The 19,411-nt window shown below is 41.0% G+C and overlaps 1 protein-coding gene across 3 annotated transcripts in view; it reads left to right on the top strand.

Annotated features, from left to right (window-relative positions):
- The window catches only part of RGL1 (ral guanine nucleotide dissociation stimulator like 1), a 169,635-nt gene that overhangs the window by 40,249 nt on the left and 109,975 nt on the right, over positions 1-19,411 (top strand). Inside the window, exons 1-2 of one of the 3 annotated variants that reach the window (XM_030572038.1) lie at positions 9,488-9,650; positions 10,677-10,787. The exons of 1 other annotated variant lie outside the window; for it this stretch is intronic. In XM_030572038.1, coding sequence (XP_030427898.1) covers positions 9,624-9,650; positions 10,677-10,787 — 138 coding nt within the window. In that variant the 5' untranslated portion in view covers positions 9,488-9,623. Of the gene's footprint in view, positions 1-9,487; positions 9,651-10,676; positions 10,788-19,411 lie in introns of those variants that run through there. One more of the 3 variants, XM_030572037.1, reaches the window with a different exon arrangement.

Raw genomic sequence — 19,411 nt, forward strand, 5'->3', positions numbered from 1 at the left:
TAAAGATTTCCAGGTTATATTAGCCTCCTGGTTTCAGTCAGCCATCATATTCTGAAAAATACTAATTTGGGGGTAGTTGGATTTTTCCTGTCATTGAGGTGGATTCTGGTCTCCCAGCCATGTAAATTGATAGGAGCTCCACTGATGTCAATTGTTACCTATAGTCAGTCTGAAATGTAACAATGACTTTTCTTTATGTCTGCTGAAAATCTGAAAAGTATCAACAAAGTTTTTTTTAAAATGGTGCAAATGAGAGGAGAATCAGGCCTTTGGACTCTAGTCAAAGAGAATTTTTTTGGAAAGTTTGAACAAAACATTTAATCCATTTGTGAATATGAGGAGAGAGGAAAAAATATTTTTTGCTCCCTTCTTTTGAACAGCTCTACAGCCTAAGTGGTGTGTGCTAAAATCTGGCATGGAAATAACCCTAATTGTGGGGAAATACCTTAGAGTTTTTGGCTTTGATTTGACCCAATTATAACCCTTAGAAAATCACATACAGAGCATGCACTTTAGGTCTGTCTTTAAAGCTTGTAAAGGCTGCAAAAGAGGGAAGATTTGCTGTAAATGTAGGCATGCATAGCCAATTAGGTAGTAAAAACTAGTGAGAGATATTGCTGTGAAGAGATGGGGACACCTAGAACTGCAGAAAGGGCTGCAGACCTTGTAAGATTCATAGGAGTTGAGGGAAGATTCTTAAACACTCTGTAATGTCTCACTGTGCACAAGGGCTCCTAGGAGCTCTTGCCACTGCTCTTATAGATATTGTAAGTCTCATCGGGGCAGAAGAGAAGTTCTGTGGTTCTTGTAAGGAGTGGAGGAGGCGAGAGAGGTTTCCTGTGTGCTTTGTAATGTGAATCGGAAAGAGTTCCACTCTGACACACCTTAGCAGCTCCATAGTTTATACGGCTCACAGGACGGGGATTTCATCCTCGGTATCTCCTCAAGTGCATAGACTAGAATAATCCAGCAAAGAATCCTGTGGCACCTTATAGACTAACAGACGTTTTGAAGCATGAGCTTTTGTGGGTGAATATCCACTTTGTTGGATGCATGTAGTGGAAATTTCCAGGGGAAGGTATATATATGCAAGCAAGAAGCAAGCTAGAGATAACAAGGTTAGTTCAATCAGGGAGGATGAGGCCCTGTTCTAGCAGTTGAGGTGTGAAAACCAAGGGAGGAGAAACTGGTTTTGTAGTTGGCGAGCCATTCACAGTCTTTGTTTAATCCTGAGCTGATGGTGTCAAATTTGCAGATGAACTGAAGCTCAGCAGTTTCTCTTTGAAAGTTTCTCTTTCTTTGCTGCTTTTACAGATCCAGACTAACATGGCTACTCCTCTGATACTAGGATAATCCAATGTTTCTAGACAAACGGTTACAGATTATGAAGTTTATCAGTGTTGGTTTCCCCTTTTTTGTTTCATTTTGTTTTGTTTTTTGTTTTTGCAAGCAGCATTGTTTCAAAGTCTTGGCCAGTGAAACTCCTTATGCATGCACAGTAGCACAAGATGCTACACATGCAGGAAAAGTATATCCTATTATATTGTGTACACTGAGACACAGTACTTGCCCATGTAACTGTAGTCTCTATCACATAAATATGCACTAGTTGTAGAGTTAAGGTTGCATGTTCATTCTTAACTTTGGTATTTCCTGATTTAGAGCTCTTAACTATGCAACCTTAATGTTCTGTTAACATAGTTTTGTGTAGGGAATATATATTGTATTTCCTTTGGCATTTTACAATCATGCTGGCGAATTTAATGACTTTAAGGCTTCTGCTACCTACTAGCTTCACAAGAAGAGTTGAACTGCTCAGGGCCAGTTTTAGGGGCAGGTGAGTTGGGGGATTGCCCTGCATGCCAGCTTTCAGGGGGATGCCACACTGCTTTTTTCTTTTTGGTCTATTGTTTCAGAAGTGACGGCTCCAATATGTTTTTCTGCCATGACTGGCAAAACCCTTAGTCCTGGCCCTGAATCTAGTGGGGCTCATAGGACCTAGTTTGATGTAGTCATTTACATCTCGCAAATTGATTGTAAAGTGGGTGTAAAACCTACCATTCTACTTTGGTAGCATTTTACCCTGACCTTACACAGGTGTAAATGACTCAGTAAGGTTCCAAGCATTGGAGAATAAGCACCATAGTCTGTAGTACATGCTCGCTGTCTGGAATTGAAATGATGGAAGCAGTTCTTTCCTTTCCTGTAAGCTAATTTTCATTTTGATTAATACACTTAGTGGCTTGAAAACTGTGTAATTTTTGATCAGCAGTTTTTTCCAGTTGATCCATTGTGTGTGTACTGGGTGTCATTCATCTGAAAGGTTTCAGAGGGGTAACCCTGTTAGTCTGTATCAGCAAAAAGGATGAGGAGTCCTTGTGGCACCTTAGAAACTAACAAATTTATTTGGGCATAAGCTTTTGTGGGCTAAAACCTACTTCATCCAGATGCATGCAGTGGAAAATACAGTAGGAAGATATATATACACACACACAGAGAATATGAAAAAATGGAGGTTGCTATACCAACTCTAATGAGACTAATCAATTAAGGTGGGCTATTATCAGCAACAGGAAAAAGAACTTTTGTAGTGATAATCAAAATGGCCCATTTCAAACAGTTGACAAGAAGGTGTGAGTAAGAGTAGGGGGGAAAATTACCCAGCCACTCCCAGTCTTTATTCAAGCCTAATTTAATGGTATCCAATTTGCAAATTAATTCCAGTTCTGCACTTTCTCGTTGGAGTCTGTTTTTGAAGTTTTTTGTTGAAGAATTGCGACTTTTAGGTCTGTAATTGAGTGTCCAGGGAGGTTGAAGTGTTCTCCGACTGTTTTTTGAATGTTATAATTCTTGACATCTGATTTGTGTCCATTTATTCTTTTGCACAGAGACTGTCCGGTTTGGCCAATGTACATGGCAGAGGGGCATTGCAGGCATATGATGGCATATGTCACATTGGTAGATGTGCAGGTGAACGAGCCCCTGATGGTGTGGCTGATGTCATTAGGTCCTGTGATGGTGTCCCTTGAATAGATATGTGGATAGAGTTGGCAACAGGCTTTGTTGCAAGGATAGGTTCCTGGGTTAGTGTTTTTGTTGTGTGGCGTGTGGTTGCTAGTACAGCTGCACCGATGTAGCACTTCTGGTATAGATCTGCTCTAAGACAGCGTAAAGGGGCCTGCCAAGTCGGTCTAAAACACTACCTTTCTGGTGTAAATGACCACATAATAAAGTGAAGGGCAACAGAGAATCAGGTCTGTACTGTATTAAAGGAATGCTAGTGAATGACTTTATGTATAGTAGGATGGTGATACTACTAAAGGGGAGTACATAATAGCCACAGCCAATAAATCACTAAAATTCTGTATAAAATGTAAAGGTTTATGTTTTGATTTTTATAATGTGTGCATTCTAGTTCACTTGTGAGTCATCTTTTGTGCACATTTATTTAACTTTCTTTTAAAATGGTTTAAATCTCAGGAATTCTACAGAACCCTCTCTCTAACCAAGACTTCCCTGCATGTGCTGCTTTGCAATCTGGTCTACTTGTTCTCTCCCTGTGTGCACACGCTTTCTGGCTGTTTGGTTCCCTTCTCTCCTGCAGATGCTGTCTAGCCACTAAGTACCCTTCATCTACTGCCTAGAGTCTGGCTACCTTGTTCCTTTTTCCCTTGTTCTCCTGGACATTCTTCTGCTAGTGGCTGGTCGTTCTGGTCCCTGAAGATGGTCCTCTTTCCTCTCCTGTTAGGCAGGAGTGGCCCCTGTTAGTCAGCAAGATTGGTTCCTCCTTGTTTTCAGGTACTGTTGTAGGTATTTTGACTTGTCTTTTCGATGAAGAACCTGGATGCTAGCTATAGCAACAACTAAAAATGAGGAGGGGTCAGCACTATGTAACTATCTTAGTTCTCTGTGGACCATCTGTAAGTGCTCCGTGAACCACACCAGTGATCCATGGTTCACAGCTTTGGAACTTTCCAGGGTTAACTATATTTTATAGTGTCACATAGTGAAAAGGATGAGTTTGTATTCACAAATGGATTTATAGTTCATTCTCCTTGCAAGGGTGAAAGAATGCACAAAGAGAGGCATTAGCAGAAACATATATAATCTATACAGCAGAAGTGGCAGGAACACATAAGGCTTGTCTTCACTAGAAAATGTTATCATGTTTGAACACAATTATGGAGAGTCAAATTAGCTAACACATTGCTGACCAGCCAGTGTAGACCATGGCAAATCTTGTTTACCTAATCATTATTAAACCTTGCTGGAACTACAAAATAGTAGTTGTAGTAACCCAAGCTGCAGTTGGTTCAGAATAGTTATTCTTTTCTGTATTACCATCAGGCCATGAGATCTTTATGGATCGTCCTTTATATTAATCAGAGCCTGGATCCTCTTGGTATTGTATATGCATTCTGATCTCTGCTTCTCATCTTGAATAGGTTATCAGATACCACAATGATGGAGGACTTATAATTTCCTAGATAGGCAGAAGAGAAATCTTCCCTGTGCCACTTTAGTGTTCGTATACTGGGTAGGTCTTTACATACTTAAATTTAGCAGACACTGACTGTGTGGTAACTAGAAGGCTAAAATAAAATGAGTTTATTTTTCTATTTTTAAAGTTAATTGCAAGAACAACATTTACAATTGTCTGTCTCTACTAACCTCTGAAGGTTATCTGCTAGAGCAGAAAATAAAAATGGGCACCTGTGTTAGATTTCTAGCCTGTACAGTGGCCAAGAGTGAAATGTTTCCTTCTCTTGAAAAATTCTAGTAGTTTGAGACTTGTACGTGTACTTAATATGGAGAATACCACTGGAACCCATCATCTCTCAACATAGAAGTTTAAGGCTGAGAATTTTAAAGCTGGCTAGGGGATTTGGACACTCAGTTTTTAACTAGGCATCCAGATCCCTTAGTTGGCTTTAAAATCTATTTCAAAATGTGATCATTGTTAGATAATATTGGATAGAGGGCTTAATCCCACCAGGTGTTGATCTCCCTCAATTCCATTGACTTCAGGATCTAGGACTGGATTCAGCAGAATACTTACGCCTGGGCTTAAGTTCCATTAGGTGTTAAGCACATAATTAACTTTAAGCACGTATTTAAATTCTTTGCTAAACTGAGGCCTTAGGTAGGGACAAATGTCAGATCAAATGAGTTTGTTGTTCCAGGCTCCATGTTAAATTTTGATTAGGCTTGGTCACGGTCGTTTTAATTTTTTCCTAGCTACTAAACTAGTGTGGGGAAATAACTTTAAAAACTAAAAAGAATGATTTAAAATGATTTAAGGAGATAGGTAAACAAAAGTCTAATTAAAGTCTCAGTTCTGATCAAGTAAACATTAAAGATTTCCAGATAAGACTATTGTATTTTTATCTTGTTTTCCATTTCCCCTCTTTCCTACAAAGCGACAACTCTTATTGTGGAATCTAACTTCTTCCTCAAGCTGATCCTGACACTTCCCCTCAGGATCAGCTGACTGAGGGCACTAGGGAACAAATACGCTCTGTCCTATTCCCCTTTGGCTGCACCACACTTCACCTCCAAGACTCACTCAGAAATCTACTGTTTTGAAAATGTATTTAAATACGAGTGAATTTAGTGCCTATGAAAGTGAGAGATGGATGATGCTGGAAAGAGCTGGATGTCTATACCTCAATATTCCCTGCCTCATCAGGGAAAGGAACAGGTTGGCAGAGGAGGGGGTTGGTACGATAAGTACATGCTCTTACATGCTAACCTAAATAGTGGCTGTGTCTGATAATAAGCCTGCCAAGATCTGACAGACTTAGACTCTGTGAAATCACAGGTTCAAATGTAGGCGAGTCCATTTTTGCAAAGTAGATAAATTAAGTTCTATGCAGATTATTGTGTGGGTTTTTTTTAAATCAGTCCTTAAAATAGAGCTTCTATCTGCTTTGCATTGACATTAGATCCCATGACACTCTGCTGCCCTTGACCAAAAATTTCCCTTTCCCACACTGTTATGAAGTGTTTTGTCTGCAGTGGTATGGGTTGCTGCCTGGCAGCCCAGAGGTGGCTACATTTCTTTGAAGCAATTTGCAGTTCTTCAGGATGAAAAATGATGTATAAATGCAAACTGCTGCCATAATAATTTGGTAAATAAAGAAAAGAAAAGGCTCAAAGCATACTTGAATATTATCCTCCCTTCTACTGGTTGATTTATTTAGATATGGTTGGGTTTGTTTGTTTGTTTAGAAAGTATATCGGTGCCAATTGCTGAAGCACCTTGGCACATTACATAATTAAAAATAACAATTTACAAATTAATCAGCTTTGTGAGCCCTTTACAGTTTCATTGAAGAACCCCTTCTGCACTTACAGAATGTCCATCCTGATCCTTGCTAATAAGTAAATCCATGGATCTGTCAAAATCATAGCCAAATAACTAATGGCTGGTTGAATCAAATACAAGGGTGGCTGGCTGTCTCACCTGCTATCTGGATGTAGAAGTGTTGACTGACATTCCTGCCTCATCTTCCCCGTGTCCCCACCCCCATTTCTTTCAGATATCGGCAACCAATAGGATTCACAGACATGCACAGGAGGAGGGATTACACCTTATTTTGAGTGCAAAGTGCTGAGCTTGACTTTCAGTGACCAGGCAATCATGAAGGCCCCAATCTTTGTCACTGGGAATCAATGGGGACTTTTGTCATTGATTTCAATAGGAGAAAGATACGGTCAAATATGGGCTACTTTTTTCTTTTTTGCATCAACTTGTTGCCAATTTCTTGCAATGAAAACACAATGGATTAGAAGTACTTGCCTCTTTGGTGACTGCTAGCTCTGGTGCTGGAACATGATACCTCTGTGTAGTGTCAACTGGACAGTTGACCAAGAACTCATCTTTTTGATAATAGATAATTGTCCAGACTTGGTGTTTTACTTTTGGCAGTATGAATCCTCCCCTCTTCAGGTGGGAACCTGTTATATTTTGCTTTTTAATGAGCCAAATTTTTAGAACCAGTTTATAAAATTGCTGATTCATTTTTATGTATTCAACACAAATCCAGGTTTTTGAATGTCAAAAATTATGTTCCAACTTTCAGCATGCAAAATTTTCAGCTCAGCTAGCCTGTAAAACTGCACCTAAAACATACTTCTAAATTTATAGGCTACCAGACTTAGTAGTTGCTTGTAACACAGAGACATTATCTGATATAGCATAGAACATATCCTGGATCATTTTGGTATTACACAACCAACAAATAAACACACACATAGCCTGGAAATAGTCAAAGGAGTTCAACCATGGCAATACACTTCAGTCTTAGTTTCATAGCTTAAAATAATGTTCCTTGTTTCCTGTTGTTAGCAGCTGCAAGTGGTAGTCTCCCTTAGTTAGCACCATGCTTGCCCTAACTGGTAATAACATCAATATGTATAAATAAGTCTACCGGTAGTTAGAGCAGGGGTCTGTGCTCCTTTATTCTGTGCTTGGCTTTGTTACTGTCTCACTGAGTGATCCTGTGCACTTGACTTCTGTGTGCTTCAGTTTATTCATCTGAAAAAGGGTTACTAATACTATACTGTTTACTTGCCTCACTGAGATGGTCTGAGGAGAACTTAATTAGTGTCAGTAAAGTGCTTCGAGATCTTCAGATGAGGTACATTCACATCTGTGCCTATTATTTGTACATTGGTAAGGTTCAGAGTGGATATCTGATTGAATGTGCAGGGTGAGGTGTCGTGGACCCACATTATGAAGAAAAGTAAGTCGTGTTTGTACAGCGCCTACCACAAGGGGTTCCCAGTTCATGACTAGCGCTCTTAGGTTCTATGATAATATGAATCATGCAGGGGTTTCTAGTCTATATAGGGTAGTTAAGGCTTTGTGGCATATAATGGAATGGTAGATATTGGCCGGTGTTGTTTATGGATTGTATGTAGAGGGTAAGATGTGAAAATGTTATTGTGTTTTCTTGGTTAATAGTGGGAAGGTGGCTTACAAAGAGAAGGTGAATTGAAAGAGCTAGAACTGATCTTTGGAGTGGATGGCTCTTACATGCAGTATTGAGTGACTGGTGTTCATTAGTGTGCCAGGCCTGGATAAATAGAATGAGAGTGAGTGGCTTGTATTGCAAAGGTTGAAGAAGTGCAGTGCGTAACAGTAAAGTTTGATCTCATTGGGAGAGGTGTAGATGGTATGGATGATATACTAACTGTAGTTTGAGCTATCTTGAGCCATACTTTCAAAATTCTGGAGATCTTTAATATGCAATCTTAACCAAAAATTAGGACATTCAAAGCTATTTGTTTTTTAAACTAGAACACTCTGTTAGCTTTTTCCCCTAATGTCACTGATATATATTCACAACCAGAACTCTTCAGGCTATCTGATTTTTTGACACTTAAAAAAATTGGCCTTTTTTGTTTAAAAAAACAATCCACGTTTGTGAATTGCTTGTGACACTTTCATGTACATTACTGATTTTGGAAAATGGACTACAATTATCTCTGTATTTGCTACAAATTAATGTGATGAGAGCCTCCAAAAGGACTACAGGCAATTTTTTGCCATCTCATAATTTGAAAACAATTTGGTCAAAAAGCTCCAAGTTTGGCTTAATTTTCTGTCATCCATGAGGATTCTGCATCTCCTTGTGTCCAGAAAGCTGAACTATGTATCACATCTCCTGAGTAAGACTGTCATCTTTTCAAGGCAGTGTTCCTGTCATTTTATACTTGTTCTGTACAGTGCATTGTACACTTACTGAGCTGGGTAAGTAATTAATACTGCAGGATTCCCATGAACATACCTAGAATCACCACTGAAAAACTTTGAGTTTTCTTAATAGGAAAAAAAAGATCCTCTCTTGTTTGATGGAAACTCCTGAGTCTCATTTTACTGAAGTGAGAATGTGTTATGTTTGTCTTTTAAGTGAAGTTTTCAGAAAGTCTGTTCTGTTCTGCCATCAGATCAGTGCACTATAAAACCCATTTTGAATGTCTTGATTCTGAATGGTTTTCAATTCTAAAGGCTTTTAGAATATTGAGGTACCATTTTTATGCTTCTGAAAGATAAAGATAAACTCCTCTATTGGTATTGCAGCTTTACATTGTTAATGCCTGGCTGGAGTCACTCTGATTTAATTATTCAGAGAAGTCTACGCAAGTGGATAATAGCAGTTTATTTAACCCTCCCCCTTCACCACTCCCCTCTCTTTGTCTCTTATAGTTAAGGAAGGGGGGAAAAATTACTTTGGTACCTAGTATGTATCAGGAAACTAAGATGAATTCCAGAGGCTTAGCACAATGTTGAAGGATCGTTAAGCACTGAAAGATTATTTTATAGTAACTTTATATGTGGTGGTGCTTAGAAAGGGGAGTTTAAATTCATGAGCATAAACAGGAAAACCTTACATCACAGTGTGTGTGTGTGATGGGGGAGGAGTCTCTCTGTGTCTCACTCACTCTCAGTAAACCGCTCACAGTTCTTTGTGGTCATGAATTGACTGCAGAATCCAAGCAGCAGAGGCAGAGTGCTGTCTACTGAGTTGAGAAAGTATGTGAGAGGATTGTAAAAGCTATTTGCTTCAGAACAGGATCCATCATGCCCCGTCGATGTCCTGAAGAGGAAACTGAGAATGAAATTGCTTTGGAAAGCTAAAATGGTAACTAGAGCTCCCTTACTTCTCTAAAGACTTTCTAGATGGAGAATCCCTATTTCAGGATTGGATTGTATTCTTTCTGAGTGAATCTGGCACACTGACATATTTGTGTGCAACTTTTTGTGTCTGCAATCTCTTGAGACCCACTTTTAAAGTCTCCTTCTCATTGTTCTGTATAATTACCTCTTAGTGTGCATTACTGCTTTTAAAATGATGCTTATCTGCAAAGTAATTGACTTTCTGTGTGTGTTGTGGAGTGGCACAGAAGAGGGAAGCATTTGAGAAAGGGAAGTTAGATGAGTCCTTGAGGATGAATTCAGGATTTTTTTTTCTGGCTCAGCAATAGTGGTTTGTCTTTGTTTTTCTATTTTGTTCTTTAGATTAGGAAATATAAAATGGAGAATTATTTCAGGTTATGTTTCAATTAAAGCTTTGATGTGATATTATGGTGCTGCTTCTGCTTTCTGATATTTGTAACTTTCAAAGTCTTAGCCCTGGGAAGCTTTTGTAGCCTGAAATAATATTAAAAAACAAAACAAAGTGCTTTTAATCCCTAGTGTCAAAAGAAATAGACACACTGCATTTTAAATAACTTTTAGTTTCTACGTTTAAATTATCTCAGCCTATGGAATTCCTCTCTTTTAAAGTACAATTCTTTCCATAAAGGAAAACCAAAGAGAGTAATTGCTTTTAAAAATGTTTACTAATCAAAATGGAATCATTTCCTTCAAAAAAGACTATAAAACTATTTAAAATATGTGCAAGTCTAGGAAAAAGAACTAAATGGAAAGTCAGGATATCCTGATACCATCGGAAATGGCAGCTTGCCAAGAGTATCTCACCATTCCCTCAATCGAAAAGTGTCCTGGATTGCTTTGATTCTTATATTTACTTTGTACAGCCCATCTAGTGCGCTGAGCTCTGCAATAAGCAGTATAGCAGCTAGTACAGATTGTGGTTAGCAGAGAAGGGGGAAAAAGTACCTTTTTTTTTCTTTCTCTCTTTTTTTCCCCCCCCCTTCCATGGCAGAGCTCAATTCAGGACGGGGGTGAAGAGGTAGAGGAAGGAGCTGTTTACCATGTCACCCTCAAAAGAGTACAGATTCAACAGGCTGCCAATAAAGGAGCAAGATGGCTAGGGGTGAGTAAAACCGGCGCAGTGGCATCTTGAGAGATTACTTGTAGACTTTGGAGCCCTGGTCCAAAGAGCTGAATTCCACGGCATAGTTATGGTATTAACTTTTAGCAGAGACTGGTTTTAACATTAAAGAACAACTCGGTATCTGCAATGCCTGAAAAAAAGTTCTATTGTGTTCAACTCTTAATCTTCTGGATGATATATAAGACTAGGATTTGATCAGTTGTGGTCATGGATCCCATAGTACTTTTTGCAGGTGTAGGGATTTTAGTCCAGGGTCTGATCCTGAAAATAACTGAGCACTCTCAATCATTTCACTAAGAGTGGTATGTGTTCTCTACCCCTCAGGATCAGGCCCCTGGACCTGAACACATTCTAACAACTGTACATACCTACATTCTGTCTACCTGTGGACTCAGTCCAGGACCCTTTGAAGTCAATGGAAAAACTCCCATTAATTACAATGGGAGCAGAACTGGGCTATAATTTTACTTCTTTTTCAGTTGCATACACCATTCATCTTCTCTTTCTGTCTTACTCAGTTGTGCAGTGTTGCTATGTGCTGTTACACAAGTGCAGTGTTTCATCCCAAAGGCAGGTGCATTTTAGTTGTGGGTGAAACAAGGCCTGTATAGAAGACCAAATACTGCAAGATGCTGAATGCTCTAAACTCCTATAAGGTTAGACCCTCCATTGGTATCAAATGCCATCACTCCATTAAAGCCAATGGAGCTATGTCACTACACCGCTTGAGGATCTGGCCCATATTTTTATCTATTTGTAAATTTCCTTCAGAATGAAAGGCACAATACACATTCTAGATCAGATTTATTTACCAGTTTGAAAAACATCTTTCCTCAATCCATATAAGGTCAATAATTTAGAGGCTCTTAGGGCTACCCTGAGATTTAAATCAAATAGATTTTTTTTGTCAGGTATCACAGCATAAAGCAACGTGCGAGACAGCAGCACTAAAAACACAGTCTAGAAAGATAAGCAAACTTTGTCCTGCATGCAGATAGTGTTCAGAATTTCCCCTTTCCCTATTTCCAAGAAGTACACAGAGTTCTAAGGAGAACAGATTATTTCAAATCTGCTTCCTTTGATGAGTGGCAAATTTCCCATCTCTGCCTCCTGTTTATAGCAGGGTTGGGGGAAAAATAGCTGAATGTATTTTTGAGCTCCTGTTAATTGCACAGATGGTAGTTTTACCAGAGGTCAAAACCGTTTTGAGTGAGATTGTCCCACAGATGTAGTCACCACAACTGAAGCACTTTTCATTGGAGTCACTACTGTTTAGTAGCGTCCATGGATGGGGAGTGGGGTGCTCAGACAAGTAGTCAGTGGACAGGTGTCCATGTTACAGAGACCACCACCACAACTGGCAGGAGTTGGTATACTACTTTGATTGTAGGGAGAGGTCAAGGACTGAAGCGTCATGGAAGATGAACTATCCTTTACTGCTGGATAGAACTGGTCCCTCCAGGTAAGGATTGAAGTATATTTGTGGGCAGAGAGGCCGCATATTAGAAAGTCTGCAGCTGTTCTGTTCATAAATGGATAAATTCAGTCTCCTGGGCTGTCAGGCTGGTATCTTTTATAAGCAGTAATCCTGCACAATTATTTTAAAATCAAAACAGTCCCACAACCTTTTTGTTCACTTTAAGCGCTTCAGAACTTAAAATATTTTAAGTCCTTTAAGTGGATGGGACCTGAGCCTGCTCTCGCTGTTGACTTCAGCGGGAACAGGGCTGGTCCCCTGGTCAATAAACAGCCCTTATGCTAGAACACTGGTGATTAATGTGCACTCCACCAGCAATTCTGCCTTAAAAAGAAGAACTGTTTTTTGGAAGTGTCATCAGTTTTTTGTTTTGCTTTACTTTGAAATCTAGAGCTGATGTGGTTTTATTATTCTACATGTTTAACTTTTTCAGCGGTTTGTAATTGATAGCACTGTATAAAATGAATTACTTCCAAAAAGCCATTGGATTTCCCAGTGTTGGAGTTCTCTTTCTTTTTAATGATGCTGTAAGTCCTGCCTGTGTGGGTTGCTGATTCAGGGTCAAACTGAAGCCAATGGAAGAGTAATGCATACATATCCAACAGTGGGATGTGGGCTTTAGTTTGGAAAATACAGGAACTCTTTATGATTAAACAATTTTTCCTTTAAAAAAATCAAGTTGAGAGTGTCTAGGCTCCCTGGAACTACCAATGCAAATCCTGTGAAGGTCTACTGAGTTCTTCATCCTTCTAAGAAAGAGAAATTGAGTTCCTTGTAGTTTATTGCAGTGGGGTAGGTGTCTTTCCTTTGTGACTTTAAAAACTGAAGGCCTGTTTACTGTGCATGGATATTAAATATCCTCTGGCATTTTTCATCAGAGTAGTGGTTTGATCCAGTGACCCCCAAGTAGCTGCTTTTCAGTGGTGCTGTGTGTATAAAGTGCTTTGTAATCCTTTTAGATGAAAGGCACTAGGTAAAAATGTAAATTATTGTTTACCATATTGGAGAGAGTGCTGCAGAATTCATACCGAAAATGTCAGTGAATTAGAAATCTGCTTGTTTATTGCAACTATATCAGAATTTTATGCTTTACAAAGTACCATTAAGTATTGACAGGCTTGAAATCTTGGACAAATTCATCCCTATTGTTATGACACAAAAGACAACAGAGTGAGACTATGTATGAATCTAGTTCCATTCGGTCTGTTTCAGCCTTTCATATTTAAACTTCTTTTTTTAAACAAAATTCCCCACCACAGAGAGCATCCAAAGACACCCATCCCACTGGACCCATTACAACTGAGCGGTCTGCAAAAGGGTCAGTCATAGGGTCTCAGTTAAGCATCTTAACACTTTGCATCCCTATAACTCTAACTAATTTTTAGTATTTCAAATTTTTGTAGTAATAATAAAAAAAGACTCCTTGGATGAGGTCATATAAGCAAAGGTCTGCCAAGAGTCAAATGCTTATAGCACTAATAAACCTTTCTGAAAATAGGAGTCTGGTATATAAACATCCAACCACTCAGCTTTTGTTTTAGCAGAAGGCTGTGTTTAAGAAGGTATCCTTCACCAGAGACAATGTTATGAAAGCTAGCTGTAATACTATAAATCTCCATAAGATCATCAGTTTGATCCATTAGATTTAGTTTTAAGTGGCTTTAAAACTTATAACTTGCTATTATTAATTATTTCTGTTACCGTAATGCCAAGGAACCCTAGTCACGGATCAGTATCCTGTTGTGCTAAACACTGTAGAAACACCTACTCCTGTCCTGAACTGCTTTCAGTCTATATATAAAGCCTGGTCTACACTTGGGAGGATCAATCTAAGTTACGCAACTTCAGCTATCAGAGTAGCAGCCAAGTTAGGCTGTATCCATAAAAAGAACAGGAGTACTTCTGGCACCTTAGAGACTAACAAACGTACTATGCTCAGATAAATTTGTTAACTTCAGCTATGTTAAGTGACTGAAGTCAGCGTACTTAGATCTACTCACCACAGTGTCTTCACTGTGGTAAGTCGAAGGCTGGCGCTATCCCTTCAACTCCACCTGTGCCTCTTGCCCTGGTGGAGTACTGGAGTCGACAGGAGAGCGCTCAGCGGTCGATTTATCACATCTAGACTAGATGCGATCTAGACTAGATTGCTGCCCGTTTATCCAGCAGGTAATGTAAACAAGCCCTAAGACAAAAGACAACAGATGGATACAGACAGATGGGAGGACTACAAGGAAACAATGAGACCATATTGGTCCACATGATATGCAGTATTCTCTGCATAACAGCAGCTTAACTGTTTTATGGATGTTTATGAGTAGCTCCTCCCAGGCATGAGGGGCAGCATGAGAAAGCACAAAGGCGCTTGTTTTAAAATGTAACAATTGGGCTATGGAGGCTGGCATCATGGGCCGATGGGAGGTGGAAGTCGACCTCTCAATAGTCAATGAGAGATGATGGGTGAAGCAGGGATGGGCTGTTGCAAGACCTTCAAAGTGAAAACAAGTAGCTATGTTTGATGTAATAGAGAAGGGTGTGCCACTGGATGGAGGTAGAGAGAGAGGAGACATACTCAAAGTGACAGTCTAGAAAAATGATCTTTGCAGTAGCATTCTGAATGGGTTTGAGTGGGGTTTACATTTGTCAACACCAGAGAAAAGGATGCTGCAGAGAGAAAAGGATGCTGAAATGCAATATGATGAGATCCTGGGTCAGAGTTTCATCTGTGTTCTGGATAGGAAAGCTTGTATCTTAAAGATGTTATACAGAAAGAATCTGCTAAATTTACACTTAGCCTGGAAGTGAAGATGTAGAGAGACAGAGAGAAGTCCAAGTTGAAAATGACACTCAGGTTGCAGGCCTGCATGTCATGCAGGATGGTGATATTGTTCACAGAGATTGAAAAAAGAGGTAGCAGGGAGGATTTGGAGGGAAGAAGAGATTAAGAACTCTGTTTTAGTCATGTTGTTGATCTCTAGGCATCAGCTCAAACTCATGATTTTAGTTTGGGCAGAAGGAGACAGTTTGGATTAGAAAGGTAAATCTGAAAGCTGTGAGCATAGAGATGGTAATTGAGTTTGTGTTTGCAGAGGAGATTACCCAGATATAAGGTTTGGGGAGCGGGTGAGGAGGATTGGCTGATGGAGGGATTAAAGGTAGGAGAACCAGGGGAGGACGGAAGAGCATGGTTGGTGGTGTTGAAGGCAGCTGAGAGGTCAAGGAAGATGAGGATGGAGTACTGGTTCTGAGCTTTGGCTAAGAAGAGGTCACTGGAGACTTTGAGAGTGGTTTCAGTGGAGTGCAAGGAGTGCAAGCCAGATTGGAGTGGGCCAAGGGCGGAAGTGGAAGAGAGGACACCAGACAGCAACTGTGAACAACACGTTCAATGAGCTTAGAGATGAGAGGCAGGTGGATCAAGGGTGTGTTTTTTGTGATGGCAGAGACTAAAGCAGCCTGTATTACCAGCTGAAAGAGTCAGGCAAAAGTGAGAAGTTAAGGGGAAGAGTAAGGGAAAGGATAAGAGTGGGTGTGAAGACCAGAGGGTGGGATAGGGTTTCTAGGGCAAGTGGAGAGATTAGAGGAGGAGAGCAGGTGAGAAGCTTCTATGTCTGTGATGGAGAGAAGAAGGAGAGAGAGAGTTGTGGGGGTGGGGAAGGAAAATCAAGCCACGGGGAGGAGGAAGCTCTCATTGTATTTTGTCAGTTTTCTCTTCTGAGAAAGAAGTGGAGGTGGGAGAAGGGGAGGGTTTCAGGAGTGAGTGATGGTGGTGAAAAAGTGGCTGGGATTGTGGTTGTGTGCTCCAGTTAAGTTGGAGAAGTAGAGTTACTTACCTAGGAAAATGGCAGAATTGAAGGAGAAGAGGACAGAATTTTGTAGTGGAGGAAGTTGACCTATTACAGGATTTTCACCAGAATAATTCTGCAGTGTGAGAGCTGAAGCAAATGAAGTGGATATTGGGGGTGAGGCTGGGCTGGTGGTTGGTAGGCAGACCTTGCAATGAGAGAGAGGGGCAAAAGAGTCAAGGGTGGAGGAGAGTAAAGTGTGGAGAGAATCAACAACCATATAAATGAAAGAAAAGAGGAGGGAGTGCAGGGAGGAGAAGTCTGAGAACGAATGAGAAATCAGCAATGCTGATGGACTGGAAGTCATGGAAAGGCTGAGTGACCGGCATAGTGTGGGGGACAGATGGGCAGTGCTGAAAGGCATAAGGTAATGATCAGAGAAGGGGAAATCAGCAACAGACATAGGTGCTGATTCTGTGGGTGCTCTGGGGATGAAGCATCCACAGGGGATGCTGAGCACCCACTGGCAGCACCCCTAGCAGTTCCCCCCAGCGCCTCCTGGCAGACCCCGCAAATCAGCACCTCCCTCTCCCTCCCAACGCCTCCCACCCACTGCAATCAGCTGTTTTGTGGTAGGGAGGAAGGGAGGGGGAAGGAGCAAGGACGCAATGTGCTTGGGGGAGGGGGTGGAATTGGGTGGGAAGAGGTTGGGTAGAGTGGAACCTTGGGGGAAGAGGTAGAGTGGGAGCGGGGCCTGAGGAAGAGTACCCCCCGACGCTATGGAAAGTCAATGCCTGTGGCAACAGACACAAGAGAATGAGCTGTGCTTGGTGAAGACCAAGTCAAGTGATAGGCTCTTTTGGTGAGTGGGAGAACCGAGCCAGGGTTGCAGGTTAAATGAAGACATGCAGGCCAGGAAATGTGTAGCTAAGGGGTCACGTGCGTCATTAACATGGAGCTGAAGTTCTCGAGGATGACTATGGCAGACTGAGAAGAGAGAACTAGGAATTGAAATCAGAGAGGAAGATTGATGGGAAGGAGTTGAGTTGAATGGATGGTAGATGACAGCAACATGGAGGGACAGAGGAGAGATGACTCTATACCAGCGGTAGGCAACCTATGGCACGTGTGCCGAAGGCGGCACACGAGCTGATTTTCAATGACACTCACACTGCCTGGGTCCTGGCCACGGGTCTGGGCGGCTCTGCATTTTAATTTAATTTTAAATGAAGCTTCTTAAATATTTTAAAAACCTTATTTACTTTACATACAACAACAATTTAGTTATATATGATAGACTTATGGAAAGAGACCTTCTAAAAACATTAACGTGTATTACTGGCACGCAAAACCTTAAATTAGAGTGAATAAATGAAGACTCAGCACACCACTTCTGAAAGGTTGCTGACTCCTGCTCTATGCAGTGGTGTTCAAATGAGAAGAAAAAGGGGAATGGGGGAGGAGGGACGGGGTTGGAAGCAGTAGGAATGGGAAAGGAGAAGCCTGACAGCTCCACCATGGTCTGATCTAGGCAGGGAGCATGAGAGAAGGAGAGGCCTCTGTAAGAGAGGGCAGCTGCAGAGTCCCCTGACAGAGGGCGGGATTGAGGTCTGAGAGCCAGGGGCTGGAGGGAGTGAGCTATGCAGAGGTTGTGAATGACTTTTATCTTTTTAGACATGGATTGGGCATTCCAGAGACATCAAGGGAAAGGAGGGAATGGGCATGAGGCTCAAAATGGTGTCACAAGAGGGTGGGGATGGATATGGGAAGTGGAGAGGGAAGGGATGGATGAAGGGCCAGAGTTGGGACAAATGTTACCAGAGGGGAAGAAGAAGAGGGGTAGAGCTGGAATTGTGCTGATGAGAGGAGAGAGGGGATGGAGGAGGGGAAGAGGAGCAGGTAGAGCTAGTGGGAACTGTAGTGGGGTGAAGGTAATAAGGATAGGGATATGGAGCCAGTTGGCGGACGCTGAGAGGAGAACGGATGTTATGATGCAAAAGAGAGGCATGATGAGAGTCGTGGCTGAGTGACAGATGGTCAAGATTACAAAAATAAAGTCTGAAAAATGTTGTGAAGCTTTACTTCTAGAAGGCAACTGGAGTGTGTTGTTTCACCCTGCCAGGGAGGAGAAAGTGGAGGGCCATGTTCTGACCTGGAAAGATCTGGCTGGGAGGGAAACATCCTGGAACAGAAGTGGCTCTCTGGAGATTGTAGAAGATAGAAACCATGTGAAGCTGATTTCCTGCACCTTACAAATGATAGCTAAGCTTGAGAGACAATCTTCAAATCATAATTTCTCCATTTCTTGATGGGACATACAGACTAATGTAATGTAATAGCGGTTCTTACAAAGGATCTCAGATGTGCCTTAAGAAGATGGGGAACCTGCTAAATAAATAACTGGCCAATGAGATCAATTTCAGTAGCCGGTTCAACCTAATTCAATTAGTTTTATGGCTTTGTTTACTTCAAAGTGTGAGGTTTCAGAGATGTGACTATTTCTTTTTGCTTAGTTTTTGGCCATAGTTAAACTTTTGTCCTGTGGGGGTTTTTATGTTTTGGCTCAACCTGCCTGGGGGGTCTTTTTGATGTTGTTGGACTGGGTATAAAGTTGAGCATGCTCCTCTTTTAGATGCTAACGTATAATTGAAATAAACATTAAACTGCAGTGGGAAGGTAGCTTAATACAGACCTGGCCACTTGCAGTTTTGCACTGGATCTGAAGGGCTGTGAAGTATTTGGTAAATATCTTTTCTGAAAATCTCATATTTTTGTTTCAAAACTCGATTATAGTTAATTGCCTCAGACACAGAAAGCTGGATATGATGTCTTGCTTGGCTTCTAAGCACAGCTTCAGTCACAGGCATTGCCAGAGAGGTTATATTAGGTAATTCACTCAGAAAAACATCACTGGAAAGTTAATCTAACTTTTTACTCCCAATGTGGTTCCCTCTGTCTGCGTCTCTAGCCACATTTTTAGCCTTAGGAGCAACCATACCATTGGGGTTTTGAAAAAGATCTTTGAAAATAAGTTATATTTTAGACTGGATTTTTGTCTTTCCAGCCCCTGCCCGCCAGGGATAGATTAAGATTTAAATGGAACCTAGAGCCACCAAAACTTCAGGAACACCTAAAACTTCACCCTGTGGACAGACTTCATCTGAGCCCACCTTACCCTTGGACAGACTCTTTCTGCCAGCTTCAAAATGTCCTTTTATCTTAGGTCCCTGAACTTGTTAAGTGTAGCTTCCTAGCCCACTCAGCAAGCAAGGGCTTGACATTTTTTTGTCACCACCTTACTGCTGCATCTGGGCCACTTCTGACTAAGGCAGCTCAGATTCCTG

This window comes from Gopherus evgoodei, chromosome 8, assembly GCF_007399415.2.
Source record: "Gopherus evgoodei ecotype Sinaloan lineage chromosome 8, rGopEvg1_v1.p, whole genome shotgun sequence".
Taxonomy (NCBI): Eukaryota; Metazoa; Chordata; order Testudines; family Testudinidae; genus Gopherus; species Gopherus evgoodei.